The 24,323-nt window shown below is 40.7% G+C and overlaps 2 protein-coding genes across 25 annotated transcripts in view; one reads left to right on the plus strand and one right to left on the minus strand.

Annotated features, from left to right (window-relative positions):
* LOC145511713 (uncharacterized) overlaps positions 1-23,575 on the plus strand; it is a 398,185-nt gene extending 374,610 nt beyond the window's left edge. The window contains exon 5 of one of the 2 annotated variants that reach the window (XM_081505393.1): positions 18,071-19,261. In XM_081505393.1, the coding sequence (XP_081361519.1) occupies positions 18,071-18,125 (55 nt within the window). In that variant the 3' untranslated portion in view covers positions 18,126-19,261. Of the gene's footprint in view, positions 1-18,070; positions 19,262-23,094 lie in introns of those variants that run through there. The other variant, XM_081505394.1, reaches the window with a different exon arrangement.
* Positions 1-24,323, minus strand: part of TMEM232 (transmembrane protein 232) — a 283,645-nt gene that overhangs the window by 143,163 nt on the left and 116,159 nt on the right. The gene's annotated exons all lie outside the window — the stretch shown is intronic.

Here is a 24,323-nt window from a genome sequence, read left to right on the forward strand (position 1 = left end):
CCCACTCCAGTACTCTCGCCTGGAAAATCCCATGGATGGAGGAGCCTGGTAGGCTGCCGTCCATGGGGTCTAAGAGTCGGGCATGACTGAGTGACTTCACTTTCACTTTTCACTTTCCTGTGTTGGAGAAGGAAATGACAGCCCACTCCAGTGTTCTTGCCTGGAGAATCCCAGGGACGGGGGAGCCTGGTGGGCTGCCGTCTATGGGGTCGCACAGAGTCGGACACGACTGAAGCGACTTAGCAGCAGCAGCGGCATGAAGTCTTTAAAGAAGATTTAGCATTAGTATTTCATAAACTCTTCCAAAAACTAGAAGAGCACACTATTCTATGAAGTTGATATTATCATGATGCCAAAACCAGACAGAGAAATTATAAGAAAAGAACATGACAGAACAATACCTCCAGATAACACAGACAAGAAAACCCCAAGCAAAACACTAGCAGACCAAATTCAGCAAAACATAAGTAAACTGAATATGGGAGCATTAGGAAAATAAAACATAATGACAAGTTTGGAGTTATCTCAGTAATGTTAATATCAATGCCATTTAATATTATATAACAAATGAAAAGAGAAAAAAGATGACATCTCAATAGTGGAGAATATAGCTTGATAAAATTAAATAATTATTCACGATAAGTCATACTTAACTATGAATTAAAGATTTGTTTGTACTCTGATAAATCATGTTTAACAAAACCTACAGTAAATATCATTCTAATGGTGAAAGTTTCAAAACAATTCCATGCAACTTGGAAACAAAATGCTAATACTGCTTCTATTCAAAATTTAATGTAACACCAAAAAGTGCAGTGAGTCAAGAGAGATAAATTAAAGCTTTAAGGATCTGAAAGGACAATTAAAAACCTCATTAGTCACAAATTTCACGGAAAAACTTTAGAGTTTTATTGAGAGATTTTAGAAAATTGGCTATGTATAAGATAATTACCATAAAACATATTTACTCCTATACATTTATGACTATTAGACATACTTTTCCTTAAAATACTTTAAACTCATTATTCATTAATTATAAATGAAATAATATGATGTTAGGATTTTGCCTCAAAATAGTCTGGGGTTGGTGGGAGAGAATGTGTAGTAGGGTACATAAAATGAGATTACCATAATTAACAGCTACTGAGGCTAGAGGCTGTGTAAAAGGGGACTAATTATACTATTCTCTCTATTTTTCTATATGTTTTAAATTTTTCACAATGATAGTTTGTAAAACTACATCCATAACAGTAAAAAAAAAGTCTAGAATTAAATCCAACAAAAGATGAAGTAATATTTATGCTAGAAATTTCAAAACTTTTTGAAAATTATTTTGAAATCCCTGATTAAATGAAAATCTATACTATATTCATAAAGGGTATACTTAGTATCATAAGGGAGTAAAATTCCCCAAATTGATTGATAAACAGTAAAATTTAGAGCAAAGTCCCTAGAAACTTTTCCAAGAAACACACCAACTTAATTCTAAAATTTACACAGAAGACTAGAGCAAAAGCAAAAACATTGCTGAAGAAGAAAGTAGGAGGAATTGGCTCAAAAAATGTAAACACTGACTGAATTTGTAGTAAGTAACTAAAATGACATATTAACAAAGGGATAAATTCACAAATAGATCAAAAGACCCACGTAAGTTGATTCTCTACATGGAAAACTGGTATCTGTTTAACATGCAGCAGAGCTGACAGTGTGCACGGAACAGAGCTCTGATAAACGGCGTGTGGATATTGGCATCCAAATGGGAAAAATCTCTAGGCTCCTTCCCCGCAGCATAACCACAAATTCTTTAGTGACTTAAATACAAGACTTTTTAAACCTTTGGTAGAAAATATAGCAGCATAATTTTTATGATATAGGTGTGGGGAAGGATGCTTTATTATAAGGAATAAATTCAAGCTCATTAAAATTAAGAACTTATGTTGATCACTAAATAACATAACAAGTATGAAAAATAAACTACAATCCGGCCAACAAAATGTATACACCAAAAAAAAATGGGCAAATGATAAGAGTAGCCATTTCAGAAGTTATAAATACACAAAAATAAGTTAAAATTAAACCCATTAAAAATGACTATAGTGAACTTCTGTTCATCTATCGGTGGTGGTGATAGTTTAGTTGCTAAGTCGTGTTCAACTTGTGGATTGCAGCCCATCAGGCTCCTCTGTCCGTAGGACTTCCCAGGCAAGAATACTGGAGTGGGTTGCCATTCCCTTCTCCAGGAGATCTTCCAGATCCAGAGACTGAACCCAGGTCTCCTGCATGGCAGGCAGATTCTTTTCCAACTGAGCCACCAGGGAACAAACTGCCCAAAATAAAGAAGTCTGAGAGGAGTAAGTGTTGGTGAGAATGTAAAGCAGGGGGAAGTCTTACAACTGAGTACAAATCAACACAACCATTGGGGAGCCGGGAGGGAAACAGCATTATCTTTAAAATTAGGCATGCACATTATCCCATGACCTGCTCCTAGGCACATGCTAGACAAACAGGCCCCTGTGTGCACCAGCAGACAGCGCAGAACTGCGCTCAGCAGCTTTGTTTGCAATAAGGAAAATTAAAAAGAAGGACTCCTGACTGTCTATTGACAGAGGCATTGAAAAATACACAATGTCATATTCTATCATTCCATGAAATATACTTCTGTGAGCTCCAGGAAATCAGTACAGGCACTGCTGAGCTACTATGAGAATAAACAAAATGAACGTCATTCATTTAATGCCAGATTCGCAACCATTATATTTACTTTGTTGTTGTTCAGTCGCTCAGTCACGTCCGACTCTTTCGCGACCCCATGAACTGTAGCTGACCAGGCTTCTCGGTCTATGGGATTTCCCAGGCAAGAAATATCACAGTGGGTAGCCATTTCCTTCTCCAGGGGATCTTCCCGACCCAGGGATCAAACCCACATCTCCTGCATTGCAGGCAGATTCTTTACAATCTGAGCCGCCCGGGAAGCCCAACATATTTATCAGCACCAAAATAAAAGTAGGCTGGTCTTTTTGAAAGAGTGATGACTCTATTACTAAGTATCAATTGAACAAAATAAATATTTGGTCAATTTTTTAAAAGGACAAACATGTGTTCTCTTTGCTAGTAAAGAAACAGCGAATTATAATGCCAACAAAGATATAAGGGAATTAAACATTTCAAGCACAGAGGGAGCTATCCTTTTGGCATTATTTTTGAAGTTAGATATAATTATTTGCAGTTTAATTCTGTGATTTCTTAATAATACTGCACTGAAAACACAAAGATACAACAAAATATTTTTATTTACCAATTGCTATTGGAAATTTAAGAGGTTTTTTAAAAAAACATTTAATCACCTTGATAATTTTGTTTTGTGGTTCATTTTCTTTCTTTTCTTTTTTTGGCCATGCCATATGGCTTGTGGGATCTTAGCTTCCCGACCAAGGATCAAAACCAGGCCCCCAGCAGTGAGAGGGCAGAGTCCTAACCACTGGACCACCAGGGAATCCTCCAAGATTTTCATTTTTAATGTGCTAAAAATTAGGTGAATACATTTCATTTACTTGCAGTGTAAATATTTAAGCTCTTTAACCCTTTAAATTGACGGTGAGTGCAATTTTATTTCATAAAAACAATTGCTACGTTTTTCATATCCGGTACTGAAGAAAGAAGGTACAAATAATTTTCATGAATTGAAGCTTATCATAATGTAATTCATCTAGGTCTTTGATTAGACAAGCTTAGGTTTTATATGTGCAAAGCCTTATGCTTTTACTTCAGCATAGAGTCACAGAAATTGATTTAGGATGCCATCCTGTGGTATATAATGACTATGTTCAAAAGGCAACCGCATACTAGAGTGCAATATTTATCTATTACAGCATTGCTACAGGTTTCTTAATAAAATTCAATTCTGCTTAAGGATTTAAGACAGAACAGATAGCTCAGATTATAGGAAAATTCTGTTCTTTCACAACCAGGATACTTCCTTGTCTTTCAGGCTCATAAGAGGAAAGAGATACTATAAAATATAAACTGACTAATAACATTCCTCTCTTCTAAATTTAAGTAATTGGATGAAGCTCTTTCCCCTGAGATACTCCCAATCTCAGGGGAAAGATATTTTTATCTCTTTGGAGCTAAAGAATCTGATTCTATGTCACTCTGCCAGTCTGAGAAGAAGAACATAGAGGAAGAAACAGAATTAAAAAAAAAAAATCCATCTTTGAGAGTGAATGGGAAAGTACCTTTTCCTAAATCTATTGAACATAGTGTCTTTGGTGGAAAGAGAAATATACAGGTGGTTTAGGCTCCTGAGACGTGGCCATTAGCTTACACACTCGATCACTTTTAACTAACTAGGCTTTAGTTTCCTCATCTGTCAACTAAAGGGCTTGGATTGAATATATCTATGATCTCCTCCAAATCAATAATTCTCCTAAGTTTCACCTTCCCTCACAGTGTGTTAAAATGAATTAACTTATTGATGTGGCCACAGGGCATGTGGGATCTTAGTCCCTGACCAGGGATTGAAGCCACGACCCACCCCCACACTGGGAGCACAGAGTCCTAACCACTGGGCCAACGGGGAAGCCCCGCCCTCACACTGTCACTGTCAATCAACTATGAAAGTGAAAGTGAAAGTGAAGTCACTCAGTCATGGCTGACTGTGCAACCCCATGGACTGTAGCCCACCAGGCTCCTCTGTCCATGGAATTCTCCAGGCAAGAATACTGGAGTGGGTTGCATTCCCTTCTCCAGGGGATCTTCCTGACCCAGGTATTAAACGCAGGTCTCCTGCATTGGAAACAGATTCTTAACCATCTGAGACACCAATCAACTATGCTATGCTATGCACTATGCTTAGTGGCTCAGTTGTGCCCAACTCTTTGTGATCCCAAGGACTATATAGCCTGCCAGGCTCCTCTGTCCATGGGGATTCTCCAGGCAAGGATACTGGAGTGGGTTGCCATGCCCTTCTCCAGGGGATCTTCCCAACCCAGGGATCAAACCCAGGTCTCCCACATTGCAGGCGGATTCTTTACCGTTTGAGCCACCAGGGAAGCCCAAGGATACTGGAGTGGGTGGCCTATCCCCTTCTCCAGGGGATCTTCCCAACCAAGGAATAGAACCAAGGTCTTCTGCATTGCCGGTGGATTCTTTACCAGCTGAGCTGCCAAGGAGCCCCTGGTAAATTGGTATCAGGGAAGCCCAATAAACTATACTCCAATATAAAATGAAAAGTTAAAAAATGTCTAAGATCATTAACAAGATATGGAAATAACCTACATGTCCATCGACAGATGAATGGATAAAGATGTGATTGTATATTGTATAAATCATGGAATACTACTCAGCCATAAAAAATAACAATATTTTGCCATTTTCAGCAACATGGATGGACTTGGAGGATATTATGCTAAGTGAAATAAGCCATAGAAATAAAATTAATGTATGATATCACTTGTATATGAAGTCTAAAAAATACAACAAATTTGTGAATATAACAAAAAAGAAGCAGACTCACAGATACAGAGAACAAACTAGTGGTTACCTGGGTGGAGGGGCCAATGTAGGGGTTGGGGAGTGAGAGATATAAACTGTTGGGTATAAGATAGGTTCAAGGATGTACTGTACAAACAGTGAATATAGCCAATATTTTGTAATGCCTGTAAATTGAAAGTAACCTTTAAAAAGTGTACAAAAAAAAAAAGAGTAAAGAACAAGAAAAAAGCTAACGCATCAACACCAACCATAAATTATAAAATTAAATTGAAAAACTGTGGGAGAAATAAAAGACATTGGGAATTGACGCATGACTCCTAGTGTACAAACACAGCAAAATTAAGTCATAAAATGTTTTCTAAGACTATAAATACATAGATTTCTCATTAGGGGAAGATGAACAACAAAGACTAGAAGACTCTCAGCAGCTTTGTGAGGACAGGAAACTTGAGCTGAGCATAGAAGAAGGGGATCTGGGTGGTGCACCTGAGGTGGCATTCCGAGGGCGGGAGGGGGAACGTGCCAGCGGAAGAAGAGCCGGCAGCGGGAACAAGCAAGCAGGTAAGAGCCGAGGACTCGGCACAGGTGTTGCTCAGGACTGAACATCTGCGCCCTCCCCAGATTCACACGGTGAGATCCCCATGGGATAAAGTTTGCAGATGGGACCTTTGAGGGGCGGTTAGGTCATAAGGCCAGAGCCCTCCTGAATGGGATTTGTTCTCTTACAAAAGAAACCACACAGGGAACCTTGTCCTTTCTGCCACGTAAAGACACAGTGAGGACCTCACTGGCTGTGAACCAGCAAGCAGGCCCTCAGTAGACTCTGAATTTGCCAGCATCTTAATCCTGGATGTCTTAGCTTCCAGAATTATAAGAAGTTAAGTGTTTGTTGTTTAAGCCACTCAGTCTCTATGGCACTATTACAGCAGTCCAAACTAAGACACCAATCAAGCATGTTTGATTGACCTGAAGGGTGTGTTAATAATCAGGAAATTTCACATAGAAATTCATATTTACAGTTTCTCTTAAAAGTGGAAGTTCTGGCAATGTTGCTCCATAGACTTCCTACATCACAAAAGCTAGTAAGGTTGGCCTTTCAGATGATGCATGCCTTCTCCAATCTGCCCCATTCTCTAGGATTTTCTAATGCTTCCCCATGTTGGCCCAATTCACACATCTATTTTACTTTCCTAGGCCTGCAGGCATTAATTCATTGACTATGAAACTCCTGGATGTAGAGTCATATAAGCCACCATACAGGGGAAAAGAACAAAGGATAATCAGGAAATAAGTGAAGAGTGGGTACTTTGGTGTTTAATAACAATTTAAATGTAACTACTTTATGAAACCTAAGTTAAAGACTCTTGAAATGAGCATGGGAAATTATGTAGAGTATATTTAAAATAACATATCCCCAAATCTGGAAGCTTTTAAACTCCCTAATCTTATAAAATAGATTTCATATTAAAGCAAGAAGAAAATAATCATGTCTGCTCTACTCAATAAGCTATGTCTCTATAGCCACCTCATTTGATTCAACATAAGAATATGGAAGCCAAGGATGGAAGTGACTTAAAAAGACAGGCTGATCATCTCACTGCACAGAATTTGCATATATCTAAATCATATGACTTGCCAAGCCATGTGTGGCTTCGAATCTACCTGGGCTGTTTTTATAAGGACGCCTTAACATTAAGGAAAGAATCATTTTTCCAATTCCAGTTCTGGGAATAATGGAGTAGTTTAATATGAATTCCTCTCCCAAGGTGACAATCATAATAAACTCTGGATAAGATTTAAAAACCTATCTAGAGCCCTAGAGAACAATCGAAAGTAGGCCACTGAAGGAGTCCAACTTTCAGAGGAAAGGGAACGCAGCTGGATGATAGAAACAGTATGTTTCTTCTCTTGAGGACACATTCCGTTTTCCCAGAGTCAGAATGACTAATGCTCAAGCAGAAACCTTTACTAGCATTGCTTTAGGTGTCAGAGCATGGTGTTCGAGGCTCCAGAGTGGCTGGAAGGTAACAGAGGAAACCTCAGGAAGCAGGGTGCCATGAAGGACAAAGCCAGAGAATCTGTGCACAGACCTTCCTACAACCCTTGGGCTTCCCTGGCTCAGATGGTAGAGAATCCGCCTGCGATGCAGGAGAGCTGGGTTTGATCCCCGAGGTGGGAGGGATTGATCCCTGGAGGAGGGAATGACCACCCACTCCAGTCTTCCGGCCTGGAGAATCCCACGGACTGGACAGTCCATGGAGCCACAAAGAGTCGGACACGACTGAGCGACTTCCACTTTCACTTTGGATGACCTGTATGCATCTGGAAGAGATTCTGTAGAACAGAATGAGAAGCAGCAGCTGGAAGGCTGGAGAGCTAAGCAGAAAGGCGTGCTGGTGAGCACTGCAGGAAAGAGTCTGGGATTTCCATCCTGCTAAATCTGAGGGACTTGGTGCAAACTGTTAAACTCTATTAAATTCCAAAAAACACTTTAGAAGTGAAGAATACATCCCAGGACTAAAGAATTTTTCTTAAGACTAAGGCCAAAATGAAACAGTCCGTCCTAAAAGTAAAAACAAAACCTTCTCAAGTTCAAGGTGATCAGTCAACAACTAAATTGCTAACAATAACAAAAATAAAAACTCTTTGCAGGAAGTTTCCAGAATGCTCTTCCATTTTACACTAAGTGATACAATACTAAGGAGTTTGATATATTGAAAAGGCATATTAAAGTACCATAAACAACCACCAAATCATACAAAATAAAACTATGACCCCAAAAAAGGCCAATAGATGATATAAAATGCAATAATAAAACATATCTCATTAACCCAAAATAAGACAGGAAAGGACAAACAGAGGGGGAAAACAGCATGCAACATGTGGGAAAAAAACAAATAGAAAATTAGTAGCTCTAAATGCAACAATAAAATGTTTACATTAAATTACAGTGGATGAAAGACTTCAATTAAAAGACAAAGAATGCTGAACTAGAAGTTTTTAAATGATCTAACTATATGCTGTATGCAAAAGATACATTTAAATTAAAAACCAGGAAGATGAAAGGAAAAGAGTAGGAAAAATACAGAAATATATATGAAAAAGCCAAGCATTAACAAATGTTGTGGAAATATTAATATCAGACAATTCAAATTTTCCAGACAAGGATGATTAACCAGAAGAGGAATATTTCATAATATTAAAAGGGTTCCTCAGGAAAAATTTAAAATGATAAATGTATGTGTACTTAATAGGGGAAAGTCTATCAAAATAAAGCAAAATTTGGCAATGAAAAGGTGATACTGTCAAACCTACAAGTATACTCGGAGACTTTTACACCCCTCTCTCATTACAGGTAGAAAATAACAAAAAAACTGAAAAAAATTTGTAAAGATGGAAAAGATTTTAATTATATCAACCATGTTGAGCTAATTTTTCAACTACAGAACACACTACAACTCCAGAATCCATAGTATTTTCAAGTACCCTGGAGTGTTTAATAACATAGACCAAGTACTCAATCATGTCTTAGTAATTTTTAAAAATTCAAAATTTATATGACCCTATGTAAAATGGATAGTGAGAACTTGCCGTGTGACACAGGGAGGTCACACCCGGGGCTCTGTGACACCCTACAGGGCTAGGATGTGGTGGGAGTTGGGAGAGAGGGGACATATGTATACCCATGGCTGGTTCATGCTGACGTGTGGCAGAAACACAATACTGTAAAGCAATTATCCTCCCATTAAAAATGTAATAGAAAAAGTTTTGAAAAAAATCAAATTTTACAAAGTATGACCTCTGTCATAAAATTTAATAGAGTTAAATTCTATATGAATAAAATGATAGTTATGAATTCTCCCACATACTTGGAAATTAAAATCATAGTTGTAAATAACCATGATTCAAAGAAGAGATCACAAAAACAAGAAGAAAATATTTTGCACTGAGTCATAATAAAAACACAACATGTCATCTCAATGCAGTGTATAAAGGAAATTTGTAGTTTTTAAGACATATCTTGGAAAAGAAGAAGAGTTTTTAAATCAATGATTGAAGTTTCCACCTACAAAAAGCTTTTTAAAAAGGAGACAAAGTAAATAGAGAAAAAATAAAATAGGCAATAATCTAGGAAAAACAAACCAAAAAACCCAACAGTAAAAGGATTATGACACCAAGTCATCACAGTAAGTACTTTGAAAGATAAAAGACAGGCTAGAGTAGAATCTGTATTTAAATTTGAGCATAGCAGATTCACTGCCCCATCCTGGCACTGAAAAGGCCAATTGGGGAGCTGAAACCTCCAGATAAAAGGTGTTGTGAAAATGCGAGGATTTCTAGACATATAAGTAGTTCTTCCACTGTGCAAACAACTTTTGACCACTTTACTAAATCCTTATGAACTGGTCAAAACACAAGATATGGAATGATGTCATTTATTTACAAATCTTCCTCACCTGTTTTACAGGAATATGCATTTTATTTCTGAAATCTTATTATGCACAAACTGGTGTAACAAGTGATTCCAAACACCTTTTACTTGGTTACAGTGGAGCAGAAGAGAAGGACATCTGCCTTCTGTGTATTCTGCTGCCTCAAATTAAAATGCTAGAGAAGCACTAAAGCTAAAAATAAATCGTAATCTAAAGCATTAAACTCTTTGAAGACAAAATATTGGCATCTAATCTATTAATTAGCTTCTGTTTGTAAAGGTATTGTGAGAGAAAAGTGGAATGTAAATACCAATTTGTCTTATTATAATTAATCATCATACTGCTTTATCCTTGTGATAATGTTATATAACCCTTAAGAGAGAATTATGATGACATTTGAAGGACATCAAGGATAGAAACTTTTGAGTGCCTACATTACAAAGTTATAGGATAACTTTTCATGAGAGAAATGTATTTCAGGCAGGTGTAGCCTTAGGATGGGTGCAGCATAAGAGTTCTCATGGTGGGTATATTTTAAGGAAAGAAAGACCTACCAGATCCCAAACAGCCCCACATGACTTGGCTATGTTCCTGGAATTTCCCCCATTAAAAATTCATTCTGTAGGGTCAATAGCTTTGGGGCCTAAAGGGACCTCCATGAAATTTTCAGCAACTGTTGGAAGAAAACCCATAAGACATTGTAAACTAACATCTTAAAAATCTCTGGTTGGAACCAGCAATGTGTACAAGAGGAAGCTGTGAAAAACGAGCACCACTGGAAGTGGGAAGGAGCATGGGCGATTTGTTCGGGTCTAGTGTGCATGGGCCGTGAACTTCCAGGTGTTCAAGCTGGTTTTAGAAAAGGCAGAGGGACCAGAGATCAAATTGCCAATATCCACTGGATCATTGAAAAAGCAAGAGAGTTCCATAAAAACATCTATTTCTGCTTTATTGACTATGCCAAAGCCTTTGACTCTGTGGATCACAATACACTGTGGAAAATTCTGAAAGAGATGGGCATACCAGACCACCTGACCTGTCTCTTAAGAAACCTGTATGCAGGCCAGGAAGCAACAGTTAGAACTGGACATGGAACAACAGACTGGTTCCAAATAGGAAAAGGAGTACGTCAAGGCTGTATATTGTCACCCTGCTTATTTAACTTATATGCAGAGTACATCATGAGAAACGCTGGGCTGGAAGAAACACAAGCTGGAATCAAGATTGCCAGGAGAAATATCAATAACCTCAGATATGCAGATGACACCACCCTTATGGCAGAAAGTGAAGAAGAACTAAAAGCCTCTTGATGAAAGTGAAACAGGGGAGTGAGAAAGTTGGCTTAAAGCTCAACGTTCAGAAAACTAAGATCATGGCATCTGGTCCCATCACTTCATGGGAAATAGATGGGGAAACAGTGGAAACAGTGTCAGACTTTATTTTTGGGGGCTCCAAAATCACTGCTGATGGTGATTGCAGCCATGAAATTAAAAGACGCTTACTCCTTGGAAGGAAGGTTATGGCCAACCTAGATAGCATATTTAAAAGCAGAGACATTACTTTGCCAACAAAAGTCGTCTAGTCAAGGCTATGGTTTTTCCAGTGGTCATGTATGGATGTGAGAGTTGGACGGTGAAGAAAGCTGAGCCCCGCAGAATTAATGCTTTTGAACTGTGGTGTTGGAGAAGACTCTTGAGAATCCCTTGGACTGCAAGGAGATCTAATCAATCCATCCTAAAGGAGGTCAGTCCTGGGTGTTCACTGGAAGGACTGATGTTGAAGCTGAAACTCCAATACTTTGGCCACCTCATGCGAAGAGTTGACTCATTGGAAAAGACCCTAATGCTGGGATGGATTGGGGGCAGGAGGAAAAGGGGACGACAGAGGATGAGATGGTTGGATGGCATCAGTGACTCGATGGACATGGGTTTGGGTAGACTCCGGGAGTTGGTGATGGACAGGGAGGCCTGGCGTGCTGCGATTCACGAGGTCGCAAAGAGTCGGACACGACTGAGCGACTGAACTGAACTGAGTGTGCATGGAGACTGCTGCAGGGAAGTTCTCTGCTTTGTTTTTAAAGGAGCTCGACTGAGACTTAGAGTTAAACGCATGGTTGGCCGTACACTCTGCTACATTTACAATGGCTAACCAGCAAGGACCTACTGTACAGCACGTGGAACTCTGCTCAGTGTTATGTGGCAGCCAGGATGGGAGGGGAGTTTGGGGGAAAATGGACACACAAAATGACCGAGTCCCTTTGGTATCCACCAGAAATGACCACAACGTGGTTAACTGGCTACCCCCTAATGCAAAACTCAAAGTTAAAAAACAAAACAAGGTGAACAACAACAACAAAAGCTGTACTGAATTATTCTATAGCCAGTGGGATAACTTGAGAGCCTGAAGTGTAAGGGGTATGTGTAATATAAAATGAAAGCTAGAATAGAAATCATTATCAAAATGGGAATTTTCCTTGCTTACTGCTTGAAACTTTTTATAATAGAAAAGAGATGAGTAGCATAGAAATGTACAATGCTATTGTCATTGTTGGGATGGCAACCATCATAGGTATAAACATAAATAGGTGCCAGGATGTAAACTATTTCCTATATTTTGTGTGTGTGTGTGTCTTTTATTTTGTTTATGCTATAAACTCCCTATGGAGTGTGTATGTGTATGATTTTTAAACAAATTAAATACATGCAAGTATCTACATTAAAGCAATATACCTAAAAATTAAAGACCAATTTAAAGAGTCTGACCTTTTAGGATCATAATAATTCAAAAATATCTAATTGTTTCATAAATACTATTCTATTCTTATTGTTATACCAATCCCACTGAATGAATTGTTCAAATGTTGCCCTCATCGGGCCAGAAATGGTTTACCAGTGAATTTCTGCAATTGCCATGGGCTGAACTATGGCCAAAGAATACAGCTGCAGATGCAAGCTCAAATTCCAGTAAGTGATTGGGAAAGGTCGGTCCTAACAATGAAATTTTTAACAGGCGTTGGATATAAACCTACCTACCTATCATTTTCAAGACCAGTTTTAAATCTCGAAAAGGAGATAAAAAGAGTAGGAGAAATGTCAATTCAATTCAGTTTTCACCTTGAGATCATAATTTGTTCTCTTTAAAAAGTAAATTAGCTTTATTATCCCTCTGGTTAAAACCTCCAAGTGACTTCCTGTTCTGATAGAATAAAACCGGAATCCCTGATCTGGACATTCAGCCCAGTAAAGTCTGGCCTAAGAGACAACTTCACTTCCTCCTAACAGAGCAGCCACACGGACCACCATAAGTCGCCACCCGAGTCCTTCCTTTCCCTGGTTTGTCTCCCTGAGCCCCCCGCCCACACAGGCTCTCTCCAGGCAGGCTCCTTCCCCAGGAGGTCTCTGCCCAATCACTCCCTCAAAGGGATCCTTCCTGCCTATCTAAAGTGGAACCCTCCAATTCCTTTCAATGTTATCACCCAGTTAATTTCACTCATGGGATTAAAAGCAATCTGCAGTTACCTCCTTCGCTTCCTGATTTATCTGTTCTCTGTTTTGGATGATCCTGTCTATGAAGGCGGGCAGCATATTTGTCTGGTTCCCTATTAAGTCTCCAGGACTTAGCAGAGAGCGTGGCCTACAGAGAGATTTCAGCTGTCTAGCTTCCTACTGTTTTCACCATTATTGCAGAGCTGTACAAAAGCTGCTTCCACAGCTAGGCTGTCCTTGCCCCTAATGCCAATTTGTTTTCTTCTCTTTGGAATCAGGTGGAAACAGCAGTGAAAGATTTTGGAAATATTTTTAAGGTAAAGACGATCTTGTCTTATAGATTAAGCATGGAATGTGAGTGAAATAGAGACAGAGATGATTTCAAGGTTTGATTCAGTGGAAGGATGAATTTTATATTTGCTGAGAAAATAATGGAAAGGGTAGTTTGGGGTCAGAGGGAGATTAGTTCAATTTTGGATATGCTAAATTTGAGGTGATTATGAGACCACCTAAATGAAAACACAATGTGAGTGGTTGTTTACCTGAGTAGAGAATTCAAGGGAAAAATCAGGTTCCTAAAGGACCAAGGGACATGGAACAATGGATTGGTTCCAAATTGGGAAAGGAGTATGCCAAGACTGTATATTGCCATCCTGCTTATTTAACTTCTTTGCAGAGTACAACGTGCTAAATGCAGGCTGGATGAAGCACAAACTGGAATCAAGATTGCCAGGAGAAATATCAATAACCTCAGGTACGCAGATGACACCACACTTATGGCAGAAAGTGAAGAGGAATTAAAGAGCCTCTTGATGAAAGTGAAAAAGGAGAGTGAAAAAGTTGGCTTAAAGCTCAACGTTCAGAAAACTAAGATCATGGCATCTGGTCCCATCACTTACGGCAAATAGATGGGGAAACAATAGAAACAGTGACAGACTTTATTTCCTTGGGCTCCAAAATCACTGTGGACATTGACTGCAGCCATGAAATTAAAAGACATTGCTCCTTGGAAGAAAAGAAAGGACAAACCTAGACAGTGTATTAAAAAGCAGAGACATCACTTTGCCAGTATAGTCAAAGCTATGGTTTTTCCAGTAGTCATGTATGGATGTGAGAGCTGGACAATAAAAAAGGCTGAGTGCTAAAGAATTTGTGCCTTTGAACTGTGGTGTTGGTGAAGACTCTTGAGAGTCCCTTGGACTTCAAGGAGATCAAACCAGTCAGTCCTAAAAGACATCAACCCTGAATATTCATTCTGAAGAAGGAAATGGCAACCCACTCCAGTATTCTTGCCTGGAAAATCCCATGGACAGAGGAGCCTGGTGGGCTACAGTCCATGGGGTCACAAAGAGTCGGTCATGACGGAAGTGACTTAGCACTGAATATTCATTGGAAGGACTGACGCTGAAGCTGAAACTCCAATCCTTTGGCCACCTGATGTGAAGAGCTGACTCATTTGAAAAGATCCTGATGCTGGGAAAGATTGAAGGCAGGAGAAGAAGGGGACAACAGAGGTTGAGATGGCTGGATGGCATCACCAACTCAGTGGACATGAGTTTGAGCAAGCTCTAGGAGATGGTGAAGGACAGGGAGGCCTGCCGTACTGCAGTCCATGGAGTCGCAAAGAGTTGGACATGACGGAGCGACTGAACAGCAAAGGGACCAAGTCAGTCAGTTCAGTCCTCAGTCATATCCAACTCTGCGACCCCATGAACCACAGCACACCAGGCCTCCCTGTCCATCACCAACTCCCTGAGTCCACCCAAACCCATGTCCATCGAGTCGCTGATGCCATCTAACCATCTCATCCTCTGTCGTCCCCTTCTCCTCCTGCCCCCAATCTTTCCCAGCATCAGGGTCTTTTCCAATGAGTCAGCTCTTCACATCAGGTGGCCAAAGGATTGGAGTTTCAGCTTCAACATCAGTCCTTCCAGTGAACACCCAGGACTGATTTCCTTTAGGATGAACTGGTTGGATCTCCTTGCAGCCCAAGGGACTCTCAAGAGTCTTCTCCAACACCACAGTTCAAAATCATAAAGGGACCAAGAGACCAACATAAAAATGGCTATAAGTTATGAACGTCACTAACAAATTAATTGTATGAGTTATTTCACTTTTTACCCAGCTGTGTCAGCTATATGCCTAGATTGCTCCGGTTTGCCTAGGTTGAAAATCTACAGGATAAATTCAGTCAAGACATTCGCTGTTTTCCGTAAGCCCATTATTCTTGCCCTGCGATTGGAAACTACACAGCAGGGCCCACCCTTCCCTGCTGGATGCACAGTGAATGTTTCGCTTCCACCTCGTCTTCTGCTTTAAAAATGCTAATCTCTGTGGCTGTCAAATTAAGTACTGAGTATTAAATGGAGCCATGCAACTTTTTAAAGAGGAAAATGATACTAACAGTTAAGGATTCAAGTATGCAAGGGATCGACTCTTAAATAAGAATCATGTTCTTATACTCTTGTATAAGAACATGGGATAATCAATCCTTTATGTGTGTGTGTTTTTTCCTTCCTTCTCCCTATTTCTTATTTCCAAGTCATACACTGCATTCCTTAGAATATCTTGGCCGTTTATAAGCCTGAATCAATCAGGCAATTTGTAAGCATGAAACAGGGTGCATGTATTCAGCTATAAATGAAAATAGCTATTTATCTATCTTTAGATATAACAGTTACTTTAGATAGTACCATTTCAATTATGGATTGTAGATTATTGCACTAGTTTTCATCTTATAATGTGGACATTTTACTGTCTGTGCTGTGCATGCTCAGTCATGTCCGACTCTTTGCGACCCCACGAACTGTAGCCCACCAGGCTCCTCTCCGTGGGATTCTCCAGGAGAGGACTCTGGAGTGGGTTGCTGTGCCCTCCTCCAGGGGGTCTTCCCCACCCAGGGATCGAACCTGCATCTCTTGCGTCTCCTGCATTGGGAGGCAGGTTCTTTACCACCGTGCCACCTGGAACATTTTACTATCCTCTATTAAAATCCTCCTTTGAGATGCAGAGCTATAGAAGACCAATTAGAAAAAATAAGTACAGAGGACACATTTTAAAACAGCTTCTTGAGCAGAGGAAAGCAGTTCCTTTTAAACTTAAAATGCTGGACTTTCAAAGAGAGATGCTGGTGCTGGGATAGGGGAAAGCCTAGCTCTACCATCACAGATAATTGAAAAATTGCCACATAAATATGACAAGGCATTTATTTTCATTCAAGAATTCGTAAAGATTTTAGCTCCAGAAATTTAACAAATTTTAGTCAAATCCTGTTCGTATACCCTTAAAAGAGTCTATTTCAACTATTAGAGTGTTGCTACCTCAATATGAAGGGCTTCCCTAGTGGTTCAATGGTAAAGAACCCGCCTCCAAGCAGGAGATGTGAGTTCGACCCCTGGGTCAGGAAAGTTCCCTGGGGGAGGAAATGGCAACCCCTTCCAGTATTTCTGCCTGGGAAATCCCATGGACAGAGGAGCCTGGTGAACTACAGTCCATGGGGTCACAAAAGAGTCGTTCACATGAAGTGACTAAACAACAGCATGATTACCTCTCTATGAAAACTATGGGAGTTTTTCACATATGGAAGGAACAATAGGCCTGCAATACCCCCAGAGGTTCTCAAAAGGGTATTCTGAGATCCACATAATTACAGAAAATAAAGCCATTCTCCTTTTGTTATTCTGTTCAAATGCCTACCAGAATTTAAGCAGGGGCAGGGGAGTGAAAAAAGGAAAAATGAGAGGTGGAGGGATCTGCTTGGTAGGACAATGCTACCTACTTACGTGACGAAATCAGACTTGAATTTCTTGATCCTTAAAACATAGAAAACATTCATTGTTCTGGGGTAGTTTCACCCTCAATGACTGCTAACAGTAGCCTGTTTTCTACCAAGGCAGTGCCAACCACAGTCATCTTTTGTGGTCCCAGCTACACAAAACAACTAGAAGTGCATCTTCTATCACACCCTCTAGGCTCCAGTTCGTGTTAAACTGACCTATTTTTTCTACCAACCTTACATTGTTGTTGTGATGGTGATGATGATCTTTTGTTTTGCGTTTGGTGCCTGCCTGTTTTCACTGAGACTGTTGTCTAGTTATTTTGAAAATCTACTTGAACTTGAAAATAGCAATATATTTTATCCTCAAGTTTACCTGTCATCATTTTAGTCTCCCATAGAATCTAAATGCAAGTGGACTGAGAAAAGAGTATTGGAGGTGGCTGTCCACACACTGGAGGGAAAATATGCCTACGATCCCATTGCTGTGAGTCACTGACACAGCCCATTAGGATCATTCAGGTCCTAAAGGGAATTTCAAGGGTCTGAACTGCCACCTTCGAATGTCTACATCAATCAAATGAACTGCCCTTTTGTCCAATTCCCATTCACGCGGTACCATAGGGCCACAACTGCAGTGGAACAGCAGTGAGGCCTGCTCAGCCACACAGCATATGAATGGGAATAATTTCTGTTTCTGATGACTGGAAATCCCATTGAGTCATGGTTAGATTAGATGCATCCCTGCCTATGCAAAGGGAAGAAAGAAAAAGCCTTCTTGAGAACTCTTTTAGAATTTCTGCTTCAGTATCTTCTTTCCCAGAGTGTCCTGTATGTAGATTCTCCCTACAAACGATTATATGCTTCTTTTTCATATCTTCTAGCCAAACCACCATGACCTGGGGTTTATCACTTTATCATACTCCTGAACATATCTGAATGTATCTGACCTCGTGGCAACACAACTCTGAAATACAAGGCTAAAGTGACTGCTTCTTGAACCAGGAGTGAAAAGAATTTACAATACTAGTACTTATTCGCCAGTCCTCTCTGGGACCATGTATAAAATCAATGGACATTCTAGCATCATCAAGAATTTAGAGGTTTTCATACACTGGGATCACTAATAGAGTAGTACATGGAATAGAACAAGAGAAGGGGCAAAGGAAGCCTGTGAATTGTTTTATCTGACATCTCCTGTTATATGCACGCACTTGTCACCTCCTCCGTCTCTGACATCAGGATGCTCACTGTGTGGGTGGTTCTCTGGCCAGCTGTGTGACAGCAAAGTGCTCAGTGATGACTGAGGACAGAGAGATGAGTATAGAAATGTGGGTGGCTTTTCTAAAACGAAGCGGAGGGTCTTGCTGATTTAAGAAGCCTGGGCCTGTCCAGTTGGTTTTGGTTTTACTGCTGCTTCTGCTGCCACTTCCGCTGGTCCCTTCGCTCCTCCACCACCACTGCTGTGACAGGCTGACATGCCAGGGGGAGGCCAGAGAGCAAGGAGAGCCGACCAGTCCACCCTAAAGGAGATGGGTCCTGGGTGTTCATTGGAAGGACTGATGCTGAAGCTGAAGCTCCAATACTTTGGCCACCTGATGCGAAGAGCTGACTCATTGGAAAAGACCCTGATGCTGGGAAAGATTGAAGGTGAGAGGAGAAGGGGACGACAGAGGATGAGATGGTTGGATGGCATCACCGACTCAATGGGCATGAGTTTGAGTAAACTCCAGGAGTTGGTGATGGACAGGGAGGCTTGGCGTGCTGCGGTTCATGGGGTCGCAAAGAGTCAGACACGACTGACGACTGAACAACAGTAACAACGTGAGTAAAATGCCTCCGAAGTCAACAGGCGGATAGTAACAGACAGGTGCTGCCCAGATCCCAGCTAATGACCTGCCCGAGGCCATGGGCCGGGTCACTCCCCAGGCTCCTCTCCCGATCAGACATGGTTCTGTCAGGGAAGTCGTCTAAGCGCCAGATGAATTCACTACTCATTGTCTTTCTTCCTATATTTTATCCATGGACAGAAGGTGAACATTACAGGAATAAAACCCACAGGGATTTGGGAATTTGAGAGGATGAGTATGTCATATTTTTTTTAATTTAATGTTTGTCCTTTAGAAAGGGGCTCCTGAACAATCATACTAGCTGTAACATATGCTATTTATAGCCCAGCAAGAAAAGACACTACAGAAAGCATTACATGTAGCTTTTTTTTTTTTTTGCTATAATTCACTAATTCACTTATCAGGAGGTTTCCCTGCTAGATATCAGTATGCTAAACGGTGGTTCATTTGTCAGTCAGCTGTGCTTAGACTTCTGTGTGGCAGTGTTGGTTTGCTTGTATAAATGGTTTAGTAAAATTATAATTAAAGATACTCTTTTTCCTTTGAATAGCTTGATGCAGGAAAAGATAAAACAGAAAGGGGACCAATCGACATTAGTTCTAACTCGACAAGACTCGGGTTAGTGAACTATTGTGAACAGCCAAGAATTTAGTGACATATCACTTCAGATATGATGGATGCTTAGCAATTACTGATCTTACATTGCAGTGACAGAGTTGGCGTTGAAGTTGGAAGCTGTTCAGAATGATAAATGGATATGACAATTTATTAAAGACATAAAGCATGATTAGTATTGGATATAGATGCACTCTTTTAAGAAGGCAGAAGATAAAAGAAAAAAAAATGAAAGAGGAATTTACAATGTGAAAATTAAGTTTTGGTAAGAAAAACACATGCAATACACACCAAATGTCTGAACAAATGCAGAAACTCTAGAGATGGGGCAGCGCTGTAGTTTGGGGATAGTGAGGGCATGCATGAACAGAGGTGTCGCACACTCTTTGTGCATTCACAGTGCCGTCTCTCCCTCTCCCGGCACCTTCCATCGTGTCCCCCTCCGGTCACTGCTCTCCCCCCGGGTTCCGTGCCGCAGAGCAGCCAGGGCCTGTTTGGAGGACCTTCTGAATCTGCTCTGAGACCTCTGATTCCCTGCAGTCCTTGGCATGAGCTTCACATAGTCTGCTTAGCTTGTTTGGTCTGAGTTTTACTTTCCCAACTGAAAATGGAGGACCTGAAGTCCTGGACCTAAAGGCATGATAAGGAGAAATATAGCATTAACAAATCTAATATTTTTTTTAAATGGAAAGAGTGGCAAAATTTTTAAAAGGCCTTATAAGCCCATGAAACTAGAAAGACCGTTAAGATTTGTTTTTAAGTGATAATCTAACTTCATTATTTCTTGGAATTTTGATAAGTGCAAATATTTCTTTAGAGTTTAGAAATCCATTTCTGTCAAAGATATACATATATACAGTTGATGGTATTACTGCCCTACCTGACCAACAGATCTTGTCCACAAACTTCAAGAGTTTCATGCATTGGTTTGGCACTTAACTCTTTTCCTCATTAGGTGGATACTGCAAGGTCTTTGGAAGTATGAGTCATCAGCTATTTGCAATTCTTTTGTTTTCTGTCTGCATTTATATTTTTTGTGTAGTGAGCAGAAAGTGATGCTCAGGGATACTCAGAGAGAGAGTCTGTGACTGTCTAGGTAGATTATTCTGAAAATTCTCCTCTATCTTTGAAATCAACATGTCCATACACTTAAATTATTAAAGCATTATTACATACTAATTGGGTTTCCCAGGTGGCTCAATGGTAAAGAATCCATCTGCGAATGCAGCAGCCACAGGAGACGTGGATTCTGTCCCCAGGTCGGGAAGATCCCCACAGGAGGAAATGGCCACGCACTCCAGTATTCTTGCTGGGATCATCCCAAGGGCAGAGGAGCCTGGTGGGCTACAGTCCATGGGTCGCAAAGAACTGGACACGACTAAGCGACTGCGCACGCACACGTATACTAGTTAGTTATCAGAACCTTCCATAAATTTTTCTCAAGTTGTTATAAATCATCCACCCTCTCCGGCTGTATCCAAGGTTTGGTCTGCTGTGCGTTTTGCTGTCACCCTCTTCCTTCCAGATGTTAAACGGTGGCATTCCTCAACATTCCACCCCGGGTCCTCCTCCCCCTTCACGATGCGCTTTACCACGGCGGTCGCTGTGCCCATGACATTACTAGTCTGCACCTTCACTCAGTGACTCAGCCCAGACTTCGTCCCTGAATCACACACAGAACCATGAGACTCACTGCCTGTGTGCCTTCGCCACTTAAAGTCAAAGCATGGCTTCCAGCTCAGCATCCTCCCTCACCGCAGCCACACCTCACCTTACCGGTCGCTTTCCGCTTCAGTGAATCGCACCGCTAGCGGACTTGGTGTTCAGCCTGGAAAAGACATTTTCCTCCCCGCACCTCCTGCCGCTCTGTTCCTTCTAATCATCATCAAATTCTATCGCTTTTGCTACCAAATCTCATGAAAATCCATCTTCCTCCTTTCCATTTGAACTGCCACCAACCTAGTGTGTGCTATAATGCAAAAGTGACCTGTGCGCTTTTCCAACCTAACAGAGCCAACAACGGAAATAGTGAAAATGGTTACGATACCTAACCAAATTAATACACTTGGGGACTTCCCTGGTGGCCCCGTGGGTAAGTGCATGCCCACCATGCGAGGGGCCCAGGCTCAGTCCCTAGTCAGGGAGCTGATCCAGGGTGAACACCGCAAGCATTAATAAGAAACCATCGTGCTAACCATGAGCCACGGCTAAGACGCAGCACAGACAAAAGAATAAATATTTTTGAAAAATTAATACACTGATCAACAATATGTCAGCATATTTAGTATATTTATAATTATGCCACTGTATATTTATTAATATACTAATAATGAACATTTTGTCGTCAATAGGAAGCACTTTTAATGGACTACCTCACTCATTTCTCATCAGCACCAACAAGAAAGGTGCTATAATTACCTTCATTTTCTAGACAAAGACACTCAGATTCAGAGAAGTCAAGCAGCTTGCCCAGCGTATGCCACACCTCTGACCATGCCACAACCTCAAACACACACGCACAAACACCGCCCCTCTCAACCGCATAACGCACATGCGGTGCCTTCCTGCGGCTTCTAAGCTAAAGTTGAAAACCCTGAGCAACTCTCCAGCTTCATCCTCCTTGGTCTCAGGGACCCAGCTGCGCTACTGTCTTCTGGTCCCTCCAACGCTCCGCGATCTGGTTCACCGGCGTAGGCTCGGCACATCCTGTGTCCTTCCGCTAGCATGCGTTAGTCAACAATTATTTATTAAAGTCTAAGATAAGTCAGGTATACGGAATTGTATTGAATACCTGAAGATACAGAAAACAGTGGGTGCAAAGTTCCACATGTCTTTATGGCGGAAATCCAATATGCTAGGAACACAGCCGTCATTCTGAACAGGGAACCATCCAACACACTGGTAAGCAGAGTTTGTCTCTGTCTTCCCAGCGCCTACCAGCGCCTGCACCCAGAGGTGCCCAGTCAATGCTTACTGAGGAATACACCACCTGTACTAGGAGCTCTGTATTCTCCCATTTAAATCCGTACCTAGAGACAGCCTAGGAAAAAGTGGGCTAGTTGGGGAGGAACACTTGCTCTGACCGGTAGACAGAAAGCACCCACCCTGGGCACTGAGGCTTTCAGAGTCAGGTGCCCAATCAAGTCCTTCACCCCATCAAGGAGACACTTAGAAACTGTGGAAGAATAGCATTGAAACAGGTATATTATCATATGTGAAACAGAACACCATTCCAAGTTCGATGCATGAGACAAATGCTCAGGACTGGGGCAATGGGATGACCCAGAGGGATGGGATGGGGAGGGAGGTGGGAAGGGGGTTCAGGATGGGGAACACATGTAAACCCATGGCTGATTCATGTCAATGTATGGTAAAAACTATTACAATATTGTAAAGTAATTAGCTCCCAACTAAAATAAATAAATTTATTTTTAAAAAAATAGAAAAAAGAAACAAGCATTCTCACTGCTAATGGAAGAGATTCAACCCTGAAAATGCAGGCCCTCATTAAAACCACAGAAGAACAGACTTCAGTAGATTACTGACTAGAATTAAAGACTTCTCTGTCTTTCAGAAGGAAATACCACTAACCCAGGAGCAAGACTTCAATAATTTGCAAACACAGGAAAAGGAGGGAGGGCAATCCTGAAAGAATTTCTTTCGTCTTGATAGTAAGAGGCTGAAGGGCAGCACATCCATTTATTATAATAACATGTGAAATTCATAGTAAGTGGGTTGTTATTTTTAAATACAAACTTATTTATAATATGCTTTTTGAAAATCTTGTGTAACCCCACTCTGTCAAAAAAGTGAGAAATTGTCTTTAGAAAAAGTTTTGTAAACATTTACTCAGTTTTTACTGGCATTTGTGGTTGTAAACTTGCTTAGCTGAAGCATTATGGTTAATAAAATTAGCAGTAAAAACTTCTGATTCCTCTGTTTCCTCTTAAATCTCATCATGCACACATGGAATACCCATTTGAGCCTACAAATAAAATGACTACTATTGCAAAAAAAAAGAAACTGCGGAAGATTAACCCCTAACTGACTGACTTCATACTTTCTGAGAATCTAACAAGCGGGAAGACTACCCCAACTCGATTAGTGTCAAATCCAGGTTTACATTCCAATTAAAGCAGGTAGTACACACTTGCCAACCACTGCAAAGGAATTTCATCATAAGCTCAACAATATCGCCCTTTTCTTTGAAAACAGCAAAGTGCACGTGTAAAACGAAACACACAGAAATCCCCGTAGATTTTGTTTTTGTTTCCTGTTGTACAACTTTTGTCTTCCCATTGGGTTGTCATTTTTTATTCTAATTGATCTCTATTTGAAACATAGACTGTTTTTACATCTCACCCAAGTAATTTGAATAACTGTGTCATTTTTTAAGACTCTGCGTCACATCATGTTACTGTGAATGGGGAACTCTCGGGCTGATGATCATATTAAAGCTGGACACCTGTCTTTTAAGCACAAAGCCACTGCAGTGAAAGTGACTACTAAAGCTATGGCCCCATTGAAAATACCTAAAAATTCCTGTTCAGACCAAGGCTCCACTGGAAAGGCAAAAAAGAAGAGGAAATAACCTAAGATAGATGGGGACTGACCTACCTCCCAGGAAAGACCAGAGGTAAACCGAGTCCCATGGGCAACGGATAACACAGCC

This window comes from Giraffa tippelskirchi, chromosome 6 (assembly GCF_054371585.1).
Source record: "Giraffa tippelskirchi isolate mGirTip1 chromosome 6, T2T-mGirTip1v1.2.pri, whole genome shotgun sequence".
In the NCBI taxonomy this organism is placed as follows: Eukaryota; Metazoa; Chordata; class Mammalia; order Artiodactyla; family Giraffidae; genus Giraffa; species Giraffa tippelskirchi.